The sequence below is a fragment of the Sphaeramia orbicularis genome, chromosome 18, assembly GCF_902148855.1.
Source record: "Sphaeramia orbicularis chromosome 18, fSphaOr1.1, whole genome shotgun sequence".
NCBI classification, from domain to species: domain Eukaryota; kingdom Metazoa; phylum Chordata; class Actinopteri; order Kurtiformes; family Apogonidae; genus Sphaeramia; species Sphaeramia orbicularis.
Window position 1 is genome coordinate 18422728 of NC_043974.1, and position 17496 is coordinate 18440223.

The 17496-nt window shown below is 36.0% G+C and overlaps 1 protein-coding gene across 3 annotated transcripts in view; it reads right to left on the reverse strand.

The window, feature by feature from the left end:
* The window catches only part of pde5ab (phosphodiesterase 5A, cGMP-specific, b), a 137000-nt gene that overhangs the window by 58165 nt on the left and 61339 nt on the right, over window positions 1-17496 (reverse strand). For all 3 annotated transcript variants that reach the window (XM_030162524.1, XM_030162523.1, XM_030162522.1), the window contains exons 3-7: window positions 16874-17047; window positions 7649-7738; window positions 7467-7538; window positions 5858-5947; window positions 5090-5227 (exon numbers count right to left, since the gene is read on the reverse strand). In XM_030162524.1, the coding sequence (XP_030018384.1) occupies window positions 5090-5227; window positions 5858-5947; window positions 7467-7538; window positions 7649-7738; window positions 16874-17047 (564 nt within the window). The remainder of the gene's footprint in view (window positions 1-5089; window positions 5228-5857; window positions 5948-7466; window positions 7539-7648; window positions 7739-16873; window positions 17048-17496) is intronic.

Consider the following 17496-nt stretch of genomic DNA (forward strand, 5'->3'; position numbering starts at 1 on the left):
TCAACTCCACACGCAAAATTCTAGATTGCGTATGCAAATGAGTATACACAAATTAGGATTTTAGTAGATCCAGCCCTCAATGTGTAATATGAACAAGCACACAAAAAATCTGATTTCACCACAAAATTGGAATTGTGCATTAAGACCTGCTGTCTGAATGTAGTCTGAGATTAGTCTACAGATTGAGAAAGAGTAATGTAGCGGGTACAAGGGTCTGATGTTGACCTTAACATACACCCTGATAACATCACCCTTCTGCTGAAGAGCTTAATAACACCTTGTGAAAGTGTAGCATTACTTCTTTGAACATGATAAGCGGGATATGTATGTCACCCCTCATGCCTATATGTAAATAACAGCAGCAGTTTATCATCTTCGACTACTCGCTACCATTCACTGCTGTTTCAGTTGTTCTGGTAGGTAGACAGTCCAAGAAACTGGCACAGAGAATTTAACACACATGAACAGTTAAATGACCATTAATTACCTCCACTGTGGCTGCCTGCCATAGTCTAATTTGTCTCACCACAGCCTCATTATGAACTTTTCTGTAAAGCATCTGTGTAAAACCAAGCTTACGACATGTCAGACATCTATAGCTACCAGCTGGCTCACTCAACGCTGTAATTTTTGGCTCTTTCAATCGTCACGATTTTTTTTTCATCAGTTGCAGCAAAACAGCACATTACACAAACTCCTGCAGGATTAAGTGGACTAACTGAACCCTGTGACATTTGACAACTTCACACTTATTTTCCGATGTGAAATCCTACTGCATTCTCTCTCGCACACACATTTTCAGTCAGTGTAGTTTTTACACAACACAAGAAAGCGACTGATAATCGTAAAACACCAAACACCACTAGAATCAACTGGTACAGTGACTATTCTTTAACACTGATAAATTCTGTAGCACTTTGTAATATTTGTAACAACCATTTTTAAAAAGATAACAAGACAACCATCAGTAGCTCAGTACTTATAAGCCTCCATCAATATTCGTTTTTGGTTCTTAACCCATAAAGACCCAAACATCCACCAGCGACCAAAATGACTTACTGATATAAAATGTTAAATACCTGTTGATCCACTAATCCTATCAATGCATGTAAATAATTGGTGCAAAATGCAGTTTGTCACCTTTTCATGGTCATGTGCAATTTAAGAAGATGCTTCATATTCCTCATTGTCACACACTGTCAACAGATTGTTCTTCTGATATTTCATTTGCTTTATGAGTTTATTCTCTGAAAATCATAACTTTCTATTAAAATAAAAACTTCATTCTTTTGAAAATATTTGTCTCAAATATTAAAACTTCATTCTTGTACTATTTAGATTTTAGGCGATAAATTACAATTTTATTCTTGTAATATTATGTTCTTTTTCTTGAAATATTATGACTTTATTCTTGTTAACTTTCAGCGTGGCTTTAATTGTCTTTCAATCAATTAATTTTATGACTGATTAATTGTTTCGTCCATAAAACAGAGCAGACTATTCCTAATGTCCACTTTGGTCATGGAGGAGAGAAGAAACTAAAATAAAAACTAAAATATTCATAATTAGAAGCAGAATTTTTAAAATATTTTCTCTTTACACTTCAACCAATTACAGATTATCAAAATAGTTGTCCATTAATTTAATAGATGGCAACTATAATTCTGTTAGCAGTTCAACCTTAAGTTTGATAAAAGCTCCAAGACTTTCAAAGATATGTGTTCAAATTTTAGATTTTTTTTTTTTTTTTTTAAATATATACAGAATTTTTATTACCCCGCCCGCCGAAGGGAGGCAAGGGGTAATGTTTTTGGTGTGGTTTGCTTGTTTGTTTCTTTGTTAACACTCTAGCAACAAAACTATTGGTTGAATTCGTACCAAATTGAGTTTATAGCTTGCAAGTGAGCCAGAACAGATGTGGTTACATTTTGGGAAAAGTAGGTCAAAGTTCAAATTTTTTATGAATTTTTAAAATCTTTTTTTTTTCATTTACTTATAATGGGTGAAATGTCAAATGTCTATAAAAACATCAATTTTTGTTTCAGTTTACTTCAAACTTGGCACATATATAGAAGCGACTGATATGCTGACATCAGCACACACAGACATGATGACATCAGCTGGATCCATGCCAAAATAAGCTGCAATATGTACGAGGGGCGGGGATTGTTGTGGCTGGCACCACTTGTTTAGGATTTTGTATTTTTTAGAAGAAGAATGTTTTCAACCACTGTTTGCAACAGTTTAAACAGAGCCTATCCCTTAAACCACACTGGCCTCTTATTCTACCAAAAAATGGGGAAAAATATGAGATTGGGGTTTTTTGGTGGCCATACACCTATAGAGATGTGTCTCCTCTATAAATCTCCCTCAGTGTATGACAGTTAATTTGCTTCCTTTTCCTGTGGGCTTTGAGTGAGAGGTGTGTCAGTGTGTGTTTTTCAGGCACTGGATGCCTCTGAGGAAGACAAGCCAAGACAAATGTTAATGCCCACAGAGGACTCTAACAGGTTGCATGAATCAGTACTGAAAGAGACACTCAGTAAAATGAATTCACCTGAAAAACACAGCATGCTGCTTTTCTCTCTGTATGGAACTTGTTAATATGCAGAAAAGTACTTAAGTGACGCACCATTTCATCCACTCAGCAGAGTCTGTCTGATATAACTAGTTATTTCCCCGAAAACCGGTTTATTGCAAACCATAAATGAAAAAAACCCGGAGTGATGACGACACTTATTTTCACAAGGTGGATACGTATTCCTGTCTTGTCAAATGTCTGATTGGTTTCAATCTAACACACATGAAAAGGTAGGAACATATGTATAAATATAATATTTAACCCATTAAGACCCAGTGTTAGTTTTGTAGCTTTTCCCAAATGAATTTTTCTCTCTCGTTAATCTTGCTTAAGTGATTTATCACCATTTATTATATTATTATCTCTATTTTGTATTTTTCACTATAAATCATGTATTTTCCTATATTTAATTTAGATGGTCATGAAAACTCAGTGTAAATTTAAAGGTTATTATATCAAAACACAGAAAACTGAAGAAAAAGTGACTTTTTCAGTCAAATCTATCATTAACGGAACACAAACCAAGTGTCTCCACCCACTGTCATTGATTAAACATATAGTAACATGCAAATCCTGTTCAGTTAAATATCATGTCAAACTTTACATAGTGTGCTTTTATAGTGTGTCATCAGAACAGTACATAGTCTGTTTGTGTTTGCCATTAAACACTAAAAATTTGCGTGATTTATTCTCAGCTCAGTAGCTCAGTTCCTTCACATCATTATCATTTCTCTTGTTCAGACTCATTTCATTTCAGCTCATTCACATTCTGACACACGATACATTTTTCACTTTTTCATTTTGGTTTTGGCAGTTCATTTTCTTGCTGCTCTGTGTGGCAGTAAGAATAAACACATACAATGATAGCTTAGGGAAATGCTGAGCCATTAAACTTTGTCTTTGTGTTTCTAAGTTTTTAATTATTCAAAAGCTATAATTCCAGACTGTATTATTAGCTCAATATAGAGAGAATAAAAAAGCTGTACCTGTAACTTTGATCAAAGTAGATAAAGCCAGAGAGAGAAACCAGAACTGGAGAGTAAAAGATGCAGAGATGTCACATTGTCCAGAGAGTAAAAATGTTAATAATACTTTTACATGTAAGACCACCACAGGGAGATAAACCTGCATTATCTGTTGAAGAAATATTAAACTAAAGTGGTTTAGTTCGCATTTGAGTGATGAAACTATATTAATAAATCAACACTTTAACAACAAAGCTATAAACTAAATATTTGCTTGTATAATCACAAAATAAAACTAAATTCATTTGTAGTGACTCAGTTTCTGATATTGTGCCTGAGGTGATAAAATGCACATTAGTGTAGCTCCAAATCCTAGACGTCCTGAATCTTCTAACGCTTTTAATGTGAGAAGTTTAGAATGATAATAAGGGGACATGTGGGAAAAAAATTTAACAGAACTAGCTAGCTCTGTGAGGCATTATCACATCTAGGTCAACAGACCACCCTCTGAGTGGCGCATCCAAAATCGTTTGTCTCTAACAAAAAGACCGACAGTATTTTGCCTTTTTGTGCCACTGCAGAATCTGGGTTAATTAGCTCCAGTTAAACATGTTGGCAGGAGACAGCTCTCATTACAGAAAAATCAAAGGTCACAGAATAAAGTCCTTGCCACACACAAAATTGTTGTTATCCTTTGTTAGTGTTTGCAGGTCACTGTGCATTGACACACTCATCACAACAAACTGGGAAAGAGAAAAGAACGCCAGGAAGAGAAACCAAAAATAAATGTTGTTTGTTCTTGTTCAGCTGGGACGAGCTGTTAAACACATGCTTTTATACTTATTTACACACATTATGACAGAGTAGTCATGTACTTTATTAGTTACATAACATAAACTCACTGTCTGCAGGTCATGCATCATGTGTTGAAGTGAAACTCATAAACCCTCATCAATCAGTTTAGCTCAAAATAAACCTGTCCAGCTAAGTGTGGTGCCAAACAAGAAGAAATGTGTAATATATTCGGTTGGAGCATCCGAGAGTGTGTACCAGGGTTCCTACAGATTATACAAGTTAAATTTAAGTCTTTTTAAGACCTTTTTATGACTACTTAGAACAGAATTTAATGTCCATTTCACGACCATACTGGCAAAAGTTCATGACTCCTAGAATTTGGGAAAACTCTCCAACCAGGCATCATTAAATTTGCACGCTTCCATGCTTACTTTTCACTACTGTGATCATTTCTCACCAGGGGCAGCAAAGTAAGCTATAATTGGTTCCTCATTTCGGTATAAATTGTCAGGTTGGAACGGGTGGAACTGAGTAGACTAACGTTACTTTCTTTACAGCTTGGACATTTCCCACACACATTAATACACAATCCAGTGTTTTTCCAAGTTCATGGCAACATAATTGAAGACCTACCATATCAAATCTAATACCTTTGAAAGACTTTTTAAGGTATTAAATGCAGATTTGTAAATTCAAGACTTTTGAGACTTTTTAAGATCCTGGTGTACATGCATGAGTGTGTGCTGACCATGGAGTCTTCATCAGCGATGAAGACAGTGCATGCCTGGGCCTGCATGAAGGACAGGATGGTTCCTGCAATCTTCCTCAGTAAAACCTCCAGACACTGCTGCTCCTCAAAGATCAGACTGGCCAGGTCCAACAGCACCTGAACACACGCATATACACAGAAGAATTAATCACACATACAGCTCTACCTGTACACACTACGTTTAAAATGAACTTTTAACCCAACAGCCCAGTGGATTAAAAAAAAAAAAAATCCACCAATCAAACATATTTTTTCTGCCCTTATACAGTATGTCATATAACAAATGTTGTCACACAGTAGGTATTTAATCAGCCAGTATAATGGTAGCTAGTGTCAGACTGTAGGCATATTTTTGGTTTTATGCTGTTTAGTGGGGTTAATATGGCCATGTATATCAGTAAATGTTTTAGCAATCAGAACATATTTGGCATCAAGTCCAAACTGTGGAACTGCAGAATCCAGATTTGTCTAATGTTTGCACACTGGCCCCAAATCTGAAATTGCATACATGCAATTTCAGATTTGAGAGAATGCATTTTTAAAACAGCAGATGCTTTTCTTCTGAGTGTGTGCAGTTAAATTTTTTGGAATTGACACATTTGGGCTAATAACATATTTATCAACAGAAGCCTTTTCAGTTTTGTGTGCAAATGAGCACCATTCATAGAACTGAATGGGCACTGTGACAAAAGTCTGCCATCCAGTTGTAATTTGCTGCAATGCTCCACAAACAAAACACACACAAACCTGATTGCGTCTGTTTTCAAGCTGCGACGTCTCATAGAGCTGAGCGTTGTGCAGGACGATGCCTGAAAAGGCCAAATAGGCTGAGAAGTCCTGTTGAAGAGAAACAGAACAGTTTGGCACTATTACAGGAAAAACACAGACAGAAGAAACAAACCAGTATAAATAAAAAAAAAGACAGAAAGACAGTAGGAAGACAAAGTAAGGTGAGAGGGAAAATGAAAGTTGATTTTTTTTTTCTAGGGGCTGACGCAGTTACACCTGGGACACCTGTGCATGAAGGCTACCTCAGCGAACGGCTGAGACTTGGAAATGTGTATGAAAGGAAGCTGCTACTGTCAGTCCTCAACAATAGACTGTTGGATTTCATTTTATCATAAAAGCTATGTCTATTTAGTCTTGACAGAAAAAGGTTTAAAAACATGCTCAGTTATGAAAATACAAAGAAAGAAAAAACTGAAAATAACTGTATGAATTGAAAAATGTATAACAACTATAAAAATATGGGGTGGACCAGTGTTTTTCAACCTTGTATACAACATAGGCTAAGGCAGTGTTTTTCAACCTTGGGGTCAGCACCTCATGTGTGGCTGCCTGGAATTCAAATGGGGTCGCCTGAAATTTCTAGTAATTGATAAAAATAACAATAAAAACTTACTCATGAAAAATATATGGTAAGTTTACAGAGACAATCACAATCCATAAAAGACATGACAAACTGTGAAGCTGAAACTGAAGCACTGTGGTACTGTTTATCTGTCAAATGTTCATTGTGGTCGGTCTCAGATGCTGCAGCTCTTTCAGAATTCATAGTTTGAGTTATTGTTTGTTCAGTATTAATTACAAGCCTTGTAAATCCAAGCTGGACTGACTGTACATATCCTGACCAAGGAAAATAAAATTCTCACTTTGTGCAGTAATCTACACCTGGCTTTTCTGCCTCTGTCCATAATAATATACATTATACAGACTAAATGTCATCTAAAATTAACGTTTATTTGCAACATAGTATAGCAAACTCTTACATGATCAAAAACAAATTAATTTTAGCAAGAAAAATGTCTCCATTTTGAATGTCTGGGGTCGCCAGAAATTTGTGCTGTTAAAATGGGGTCATGAGACAAAAAAGGTTGGGAACCACTGAGCTAAGGCCTTAAGGCAATGGCCCTGTTTCAATTCATTACACTTTCTCTGTATTCTTCACTATATCCATCCAAAAAGCTTAAAAATGCCAAAAAAACAACTTTTAAATATAACTGTTCTTATATATAAGATGTAAATTTACATCATATGATAATAGCCAACAATAGGTTTCTGCTATGACTATAATACTACAAATTTCTGAATATATGTAACTACTAAAATGTTCATGTCCATGTTTACATATTATTTATTTATACAATTATTAAAATATTGTTACTATGATACTGGATGAAAGCTACAAGAAATGGATTCCACATCAAAACCTGGACAACTACATGATGTGAGTTTGCAACATGGGTATTTTAACATGTTAACACCAGCACTAAACAAACCAACAAAGGCTCCTGTAACTGTCACACACAGGTGAAGTAGGTAAGCAGTGAGTCCCAGGCAATCGAACGTTACTTACCTTTTCATCCTGTTCAGTGAATGCACCATCTTCCCCACATTTCTTATTGATCGCCTGAGCGACCCCGACCACCTATAAAACAGATCAATCCATGTGAGTTATGTTTACCATTCAGAACACTACTCCTCAAGGTTAAACACAGTCTGAAAGCGGTACGTAACGCCTGCAGTGGTTAATGTTACCTCGTCTCTGTGGTTCTTGATGGGCAGACAAAGGATACTCTGGGTTTTGTAACCAGTGATCTGGTCGACCTCTGCGTTAAACCTGGGATCCTTAAGAAAGAAACCCACAAATACACAGTCAGTCACACTTCTAAATCAACACTTTTTTAGGATTTTTTTCAGTTCTGGTTTACGGTGTTAAAATTTAGAATACAAACTTTAACACAACAATTCAAGCTGTCTAAACTGAACTTGGGCTACCATTAAAGACAGGTTTAATTAAAGAAAAGTCCAAACCGCAATAAATACACACATTTAAAAAAAAAAAAAAAAAAAAAGTTTGTCAATTTGGCAGCAACAAATAGTAACATAGAAATGAAACATACCACAGACAAATCCAAAGGGTAACATATTTTTTATTAATTCATTTTATTGGATAAAAAAAAAAACATAGTACCAATGATTAATAAAAATGCCACCTGTTAGCAGAAGGGTTTTTTTCTTTTTCCTTAAACAAAACCCCTCTTTGATGAAAAGCTGGAGCAGCTATGTCTAAATTCTTCAAAATGATAATCAGGGGTAAAACACTAAATGATTTCAATTAAGACAGACAATTAGGATCAAGTATAAGCCATGAGGAGCTTCAGCCTAAACCTCATTGTTATTCAAAACCTCATGAATCTTAACAACCACTTCATCCACCTACACTCACAGCAGCTCTGCATAAAGAAAAGGCTATTTGGTAGTAGATGCACGCATGCAGCTGTCGGAAACAAAAAACTCCACTCGTCTTCAAAATCAAAGCTTTGTGTAGTTTGATCAGAATAAGTCTACACCTTCTCTGTGGTCTGAGCATGAAGTTACAGAGGAGTGGATTTTGGAGGCCTGTTAAAAACTGCTAGATGAAGGGAGGTTTTGTTTAGAGGACTGTTGGCAACTCTCCAACCCACCGACTGACCTTTAAACAATCAGCTTCCCACTGTCCACTACCATTATCCTCCAAACTAAAGAGGAATGACTTTGTGTGTGTGAATAAAATACATAAACAAGCCACTCTGCAAACAGTTTTGGAGTTTTGTACGTTATGATGATAATACTGCCTTTGTTTGTACCTACAGAATTTTTAACAGTTCTATTTTTGCTGGTGCGAAAACCATTATGCTGATACATTATTCATACATCATAATTATTAAATATTATGAATTATTTATAGTCAAACAGTGACCTTTGTTTTTAACTCCAGATTGAACCACACCTGTCACAAGTAGAGGAAAAACATAAATAATTAAGCATATTTTATGTGTCAATTTCATCACATATTAACCCTTTAAGCAAGCAACAAGCAACATAACTGAACGAAACAGGCAACTTTTTGAAATCCTGATATCAAATTTGAATAGGGCTTGAAAAGGGTTGATACGAAGTCTTCCTGTGTTTTTGATAAGCTTTGATAAGTTCTTTGCTCTAAACAAATGTTCACCTATGGTCTAGACAAAATCTGGATATCATATCCTTTATTTCAGCACTTCTAACAAAAGACAATCTGCTCTGTCTTATGTCTTAAGTCGTTTTCACCACCATTTGATTACCAATGAAAATATATCTGGCGTCACTCAGGCAGAAATCATATTAATAACATTATGAATGTGTCTACCTGGTTGCACACTGCAATAAACCCGACTGATACTGAAATGTATCATTAAATTAGCTCTTTACTGGATTACTGGATTACAACTGTACCATGAAAGTATCATTATGTGAGACAGAAAGCTTTAAACCAATTAGGTGCTGATGTTCATCTAATGTTTCCCTTTAAAAATTTTGTGACATGAATGATATTCAGTGGCCTTACACTGCATACAATATTCTTATATTATATACACAATATAATTAACATACACAAGTCAAACAAAATACGGTCTCTGACTATTTGTTTTCACATCTATTAGAGCTGTAGAACTGTCCTTCAGCAGCTTTAACTGAAAAATATGCTAAAAGTTACTCAATTCTGTAACCACTGACTCCAGAATCCAGATATTCTTTAACAAGTTACTCGAGCTGGGTGATATGGCCAAAGAACTAAATCTTGATTTTTTTTAAATTTATTTATTTATTTACTTACTTATTAACCCACCCTCTGAAGGGAGGGCAAGGGGTATTGTTTTTGGTTCAGTTTGTTTGTTAACACTCTAGCAGCAAAACTGTTAACTGAATTCATACCAAACTGGGTTTATAGATTGCCAGTGACCCAGAATAGATGTGATTATTGTGGAACTCACTGTGGAACTCACTGACTCCTGACTTGCGCGTCCTCACTGACCTGTCCCTGTTCAAGTCCAGGTTAAAGACAGCCCTGTTTAGACTGGCTTTTAACCTTAGCACTGAGACACTATTAGGTTTCAATCTGTGGTCTTTTTTTATCACTGTCTTATTGTTTTATGCATATTTATGGTATTTGATTAAACTGTGCTATCTTATAATTTATTTAATGCTTTTAGATTTAAAACACTTTGGTCTTCATTATGTTGTTTAAAGTGCTACATAGATAAACTTTGATTGAAATTTTGACTGATTACATTTTTTTCCCCCGTTAACTTATAATGGGCGAAATTCCAAATGTCTGTAGCAGTAAAACTATTAGTTGAATTTATACCAAATTGGGTTTACAGATTGCCAGTGACCCAGAACAGACCTGATTATATTTTGGGAAAAGTAGGTCAAAGTTCAAATTTTTAATGATTTTTTTTTCCTGCCATTTACTTAAAATTTCAAATGTCTATAAAAACATCAATTTTGTTTCAATTTACTTCAAACTTGGCATATATATAGAGGTGATTGATACACTGACATCAGCACATGCATAGACATAATGACATCAGCTGGATCAATGCCAAAATAAGCTATTATGCATGCAAGCGGCAGGGTTTGTTGTGCTTGGCACCACTTGTTTATTTAGAGTTATGAACAATTTAGGACTTTAATCAGTTGTTTTCTGTTTATATGACCTGAAGACAAAATATGATTATAAATATTCTTTCTTTACTGAAAATATATGTCATATGTAACTGTAGATATAATGTATTACAATAATCAAGCAGGTTGCATTTTGGATTTTTGTAAAATTTTGGAATTTAGGCATATTTCACAATTTTTATAAAACAAAACTTCAAATAATTGAAATAATTTAATATGCTGCCCATTTAAACCACTTCACTATTATATGTATCAAACACATTATTGATTCTAGGGAGATGTGTGCATGTGTAGGATATGTTTTGTCTTGTTTGACTAGTTGACTAGTTCACCGTGGGTTAACTCTGGTAAAATGCATCAACACTTATACATAGTACTGCATGTGGTCCCTGACAAATATAAGAAGAAAAAAATCACTATATAATATGGATTTTACATACTCTACATATATATTGCTGTTAATAACATGCTGCAGTTCCTTATGAAGTGTGCAGAAGCAACAACGTTAAATTCTCTACAGAAAATCTGGCTATAGAGTTCGCATTCTCAACCGCCCTCAATTATCCAAGAAATATCTGGCAGGATCAACTTGAATTAGAACAAAACTCAATGAATGATAGATAAGTCACGCAGGTTTTTTCCCTCAAAATTGCGTTTTGGATGCAGCACAGTGAAAGCATTGATAAGAGCATTGCTCCCCCAGCCTCTGTACAGATTGGTTTGGCCCAGACAGCTGCCAGACACTTAGTTAGTTGAGCCCGCTGAGGACTGAACTAATGTAAACAGGCGGGGGGGGGTTGTTTCTCATCACACTGCTGACTTCAGTGTAATCCTGAGCAGCCTAATGGGAAGTTAAAGATCCAATCAGAGAGCTGGGGAGTCCCTCAGATGACGCAGATGGACTTCCTGGAAGCAGTATCATTTTCTGCAGACACACACACACATAAGATGCACACACCCGCACAAACACATCTGCAGCATTTACACTCGGACAGTCTGCAGGAACATTGTGCATCGGGAGAGTCAGTTAGATGCACGTACGCCCTTAGAAAGATATTGATTTAGGTGTGCACATGATTTTACAGGCATGTAAACAAGGTGATTCATCGCCAAACCAACTCATCTGAAAGCACACAAACACTCGCCTTCATACACACTTACAGGCTTTAATTACACACATTCATGCACAAACACACACTCTAAAAATACTTGAGCCTTCGAGTGCACTCAGAGGGAGCGCACACACACAAACACACACTGAAAGTAAACTAATTGGACACAGGTGGACTGTCCCATCAGCTACTTGTGCTATCTGTCATTTTCTCGCCCTGTCTCCTCTCTCTCTCTCTCTTTTGCAGTCTACCTCTCTCATCATCATCATCATCATCATCATCATCATCATCATCATGCTCTGGTTGGCAGGCAACCGCATGACATAGCTATCAAAGGAGGTAGGTAAACAGCAGGAAATCACACACAAATAGACAGCTACACACACACACACACACTGACAATGATAATGCTGTTATGTGATCCTGGTCTCTGAAGTCTAGAGTTTCATAATCAGTCTCTGTCTTTTGTAAATGTTTTTTTGCAAGATATGTTCATGGCACTGAAGCAACAACGGCGATGTCTTCAGCCGAACACAAAGATCTGTTGAATGTTGCAGAAATAGTCAAGGACTCACGGAGGATGGAAGGAATAAAGATATAGGAGCGCAGGCGAGCTGAACAAAGCCTGAATGACAGGAGAGCTGAAGAGTTGTGAGGGAAATGTGGTGAAATCTACAGCAACAGATCAAATTCAGACAGAATCATGTATTTAGTACCAGCTGCTAGTGAACTTGTTTATCAGAATTCCCCATGCACTCATACACGACACACTGGTCCTGTTCTAAAAGAAAATACATGCTTTTTTAAATATACTTACTTATAAAATGACCTGCATCATGATCAATTGCAAACAACACGGAACTACAGGGTGAAAATGAGACAATATGAACAAAATGAAGGTAAATGTATTGATACAGACTTGATACACAGTGAAACATATTAGTTTGTTGTTTTAGACTTTCACCTGACTCTGACTCCAATCCTTCTTAGATATGCTTTTGGTGTTTTCATGATTACAATTATATTTTATACAGGTATTTTATGTCTTGCCATTGGTAGCCAGACTGACTTCTTCGGTTGACTCCCACTGAGTTTATACAGTATTTGTAAATGTCTTTTCTTCTCCAGTTTAAAATCTAACTCTTGTTATGGAAACTATGCTGTATTTCTGTTTTGTCCTGAATTGCTTATTCTTTCTATTTGTGGTGATTTTTTTTAATGAGGTACCTTATGACCTTGTTTTTAAAACTGCAATGTATGAAGTATTATTTATTATATTACTTCTTAAAGATTTCACATTTTCCCCCACAATGATAAAAATACAATCTAATTAACATAAAACTAACTATTTACAAAGTACATCTGCACAGAATGCTGCAAGTAATGAATATTTCTTTTGAGTCTGACATGTTTTATATTTTGAATGATTAATATCTGCTTGGACATTGAATGTATTCTATTTTTACTCTTAATAAGTGACATGAATAAAGCTTTAAAGGTAATAAAGCTGCAATGTAATCAGTGCATCACTGAACAAATAAAAAATTGCCTATATTGTAATTCAAGTGGTCTGACTGGAAACAAGATCCTGCATTTCCTCTTGTTGTGGTTTCGAGGCTGTAAAAACTCTAGAGTAACTAAGATTGAGTCAAATCTCAGGTGTTTTCAGACTGAGGTAAAGGGTTTAAACATGTGACTGACATCTTTAATTAAGACTCTTCTCTCTCTTCTGCTGTTCATTGCAGAAGCAACATTGCAGCTCCCATAACTTTGATATGCATTTTGGCTTCACATTTCCACAGTGGCATGAAGCAACCTCAGATCATTGCATATTTATTGTTTTGATTTAGACAAAGAGCAGAGAGCTGTAGGAAAAAGATGTGTATTTTCAAGTTTATGACACCATGACATAGACTAATCCCATCTGGTTGATGCGTCACACTAATTATAAAACAGAATGTGGCTCATTAACCCTTGAACCCTTGACGTGTCTGTGGTGAGTGTTCTGAATGTATGATTTATTTTAAATGTTCATAAAAATTCAACCATTCCCTCAATAGGAAAAACTCAGAAATGTGCTGATAGAATAGACTATGTTCTTTGTATAGACATCTAAGCATGCTCAGTGCACCCCCCACCGCCTGTGTAATGGGGGGCAGGGCCAAATCATAGAGCAACGAGTGAGACTGACTTGCTTTTTTTTATTTTACACTGTTTTCCTTGTGTTTTTTTGGTTTTTACAGTTCTTTGCAGTGTTGTCATGATTTTCTTTTTTTTACTGTGTTTTTGCTGAGTTTTGACCATGTAACTGCTTTTTGGAGTTTAACCAGGTGCCAAATAGCAGCTAAACTGATTTAGCCCAAAAACAAAAACTACTGGGCCAAAATTGCTGTACATTTTGAGTGCTTTATTTAGTAAAAACCTGTAAAACTTCAGTTTTGTCTTTGTCTTTTTTCTGTATTTCCACCCTGTATTGACCCTAAAACACACAATAACCTAAATCCACTGAGGAAAAGGAACACAAGCACATACTCACAGCCTTTTATGGCACTTCTACAAATTCTAAGCAGCCTGTTTCATTAAAATAATGTCTCAGGGGTTAAACGGTTAAACCATGTTCCTCTATAAAACGTTAGATTTTTGATGTGTCCATTTTCATGCACATTAACAGCAGCACTGAAATGCTTCAATAACAATTAAGTCATTGGGTTGTGATTCAGTTTACAGTTCAGAAAAGCATGTTTAGTGTGCAATAAAAAAAAAGCAGTTAAGTCAAATTACTTGGCTACTTCCACCAGTGCCCATATGAAAACATTAATCCCCACACTTCACTCTTTCACAATGACTGTAATAAGGCCAGTAAAACCTGGTGGTGCCAACAGATAAAACAGAAAGTAAACAGAAGAGGAGATCAGTGAAATCATGCCTCTTGTTTCCAACAGAATTTCACAGCCGTCAATGACTTTCTGTGAGCGAAAGCCAAAAAGCTTGAAACAAGGGAGAATATCAAGTGGGAGATTCTCAAAAATCTATCACTGAGATGATTTATAAGAGAAAAAGCTGTATTTTATCATTCTGTTTTTCTTACTTTGAAGAATCCTGATCACAGACTTGACTCGACTCAAGACTTGAGAATTAATTTTTTAAAAAAGCAAACTGTAGGACTTTATTTTTGGCAGCGTTCTTTGCTGGACACAAAAGAAACTGAAGTTCGTCATAGAGGAAGATATTTTTGACAGCTTAGATGAGGCTCTGTTTTCGTGCAAACACACACACGCTAATATGACCACATTTAATCACAGACACATGCTTAACCCTTCTTCCTAATTTGCGCTGTCCTCACCTCTTTACACCCCGCTGTGTCTCCTCCACCCACCCACTTGTGCACACACCACATCACATCTGCTTCTTTTTGAGGACACTCATAATTCTCTCTGAAGGTCAAAGTCATTCAGGGTCCAAATAACACACGTGTGTATTCACTCAGATCCTTTTTACAATCATCAGGCTGTTAAGTCAAAGCAGCAGGAAACACTGATTTAAAGGACAATCACAGAAAACAACATTTAATATGGGTAAAATTTGAGGGGTGGGCAGCTGGAAGGGTTAGAGATCATCAGTTCAATCTGTAGAGGTCAGCATGCTGACATCCAATCTGCTGTCACAAATTCAAGAGAAATGGGTTCAGATTTAACTCGCCAGCTAAATTTTTCATGCATATGTTTTCGACAAAAAGGATTGAAACTTCTAAAAATCTTTGGTGCTGCAGCCAAAAAAAAAAAAAAAAATCACTCGTAAATGGCATCAAATTGATCCACCGGTGCTGGAGGACTGGTTGAAAATTGTTGATAAAATTCACAAAATGGAGAGATTAACATTTATGTTGAGGCTGCTTACATGATAAGGTGGGGCAAATGGATTAGTTTCCTTAAAAACAATTCATGTGTGGTTTGTCTCATAGTCCTGTAAAAAGTTGTACAAACTGCTGTTCTAAAAATTTAATTGTGTCACTGGATTGCTATTTCATAACTGTAGCCTAAATTATCTTTACTATTAGATTGTCACTATTATCTATTGCCAATTGTTGTTAGTTGTTGTTATGTTCTGTATGACAAAATGATAAATAACTAATAAAAACTAAGTGTCAAAAACAAAAGGATTAAAACACCTACAGTATCTGTTTATTTGAGCTCCATGTTTTATTTTGTGTTAGCATGTCTATCTTTATTTCTTTTAGTGCTTCCAGTTTAGTTTTAGGAGTGCATTAGTAGTTTTTGTTTTTATTTTTACTTTACAAAAGAAGCTGGTTTCAGGTTAGTTTTTATTTCATGGTGACTTAACTGATCTGTATATAATGTAAACTTGTACAAGATGATTGCGTCATTCAGTCTTTATGTTAAACTACGCTAAAACAATTTCAGCTTCAGTGTTAGACAGATAAGAGGCTAATCTCACTCTATTACTGCTTTCACTGCTTTCTGAAAGGAAAACCGGAGGCACTTCCAAAAAAAATCTGAAGCACCCAGGAAATCCTTGTTAACCTTAAAATGATCATTTTCAAGAATGTCCAGGCCAAAACAAGCACTTCAACAAGAAGATACAGATAAAATCTGACATGCCTCCTGCCTACTGCATTAAAATATGTCAAATCTGTGTCTAAAAAGCCATCACACAAAAATGGTGTAAATAGGACCCCCCCCTACCCTAAATAATTGGAGAGACATTGTGGAAGAAATTCACAACATAGAGAGACTTACTTATATCATAAGACTACAGCAAGCAACACGTGAAGATCGATGGAAAAAACGGACAATATACAGGACGACAACCGACACTATATTCTAAATGTTTGTGATGTAAAATTTTAAAAAATGAAAATAAAATATAAGCTTAAAAAAAATCAAATCTAAGAAGAAATAGAAGAACAGCATCTTCTTTCCTGCAGTTTTATCATTGGACGTATAACAAGACACATTTTCATGGTGTACTGTTGTCTGTAACACTTTCGGTTGATCATTGATTGAAGTGGGGGAGTGGGTCCTGAAATATGATCATTTAAAAGGTCATTGAAACTGTCAGGGGTCACAGTGTCACCAGAGACCCAGCAGATACTTAATGAAACAGAAAAACAGCCAGTCTCAGTGTCTACTTGAGATTTTACCTCATAAGCGTTCTTGATATTGAGCAGCTGTCCTGTGGCTGCTACATGTCCCACAATGCCCTTGTTCCACTCCAGCCGGATGCAGCTACTGGAGGATTCCTCCAGCGTAGACCCTTCAGCCACGTCGAACAGGCGGCTGACCAAGAACTTCCTGTTGGAGCTGTCCTCGCCCACCTTGGACCACACAGACAGACATATGAGGATGTGGTTGCAAGACTGATTTAAACAGGAAAATGGACCGCTGAGGGGGGAAATTACAAGTTATACTTTATATTTTCATGTAAAAATACCAAACAAAGTCAAGAATCTGACCTGTTAACCCATAAAGACCCAGTGCTACATTGTGGAAGTTCCCAAATGAATTTTTTCTCTATTGAACCTTTCTTAAGTGATTTATCACCATTTATCCTAATATACTCTACATTTTGCATTTTTCACTGTAAATCATGTATTTTCCTGGAGTTAATTTCCTATACTTAATTTGGACTTTCATGAAAACTCAGAATTCAGTCAAAGATTATTACAACAAAACAGAGAAAGTGATTTTTTCAGTAAAATATATCATTAACTGAACATAAACCAAGTGTCTCCAGCCAGTCATTGATCCAACTCCATGGGTTTTA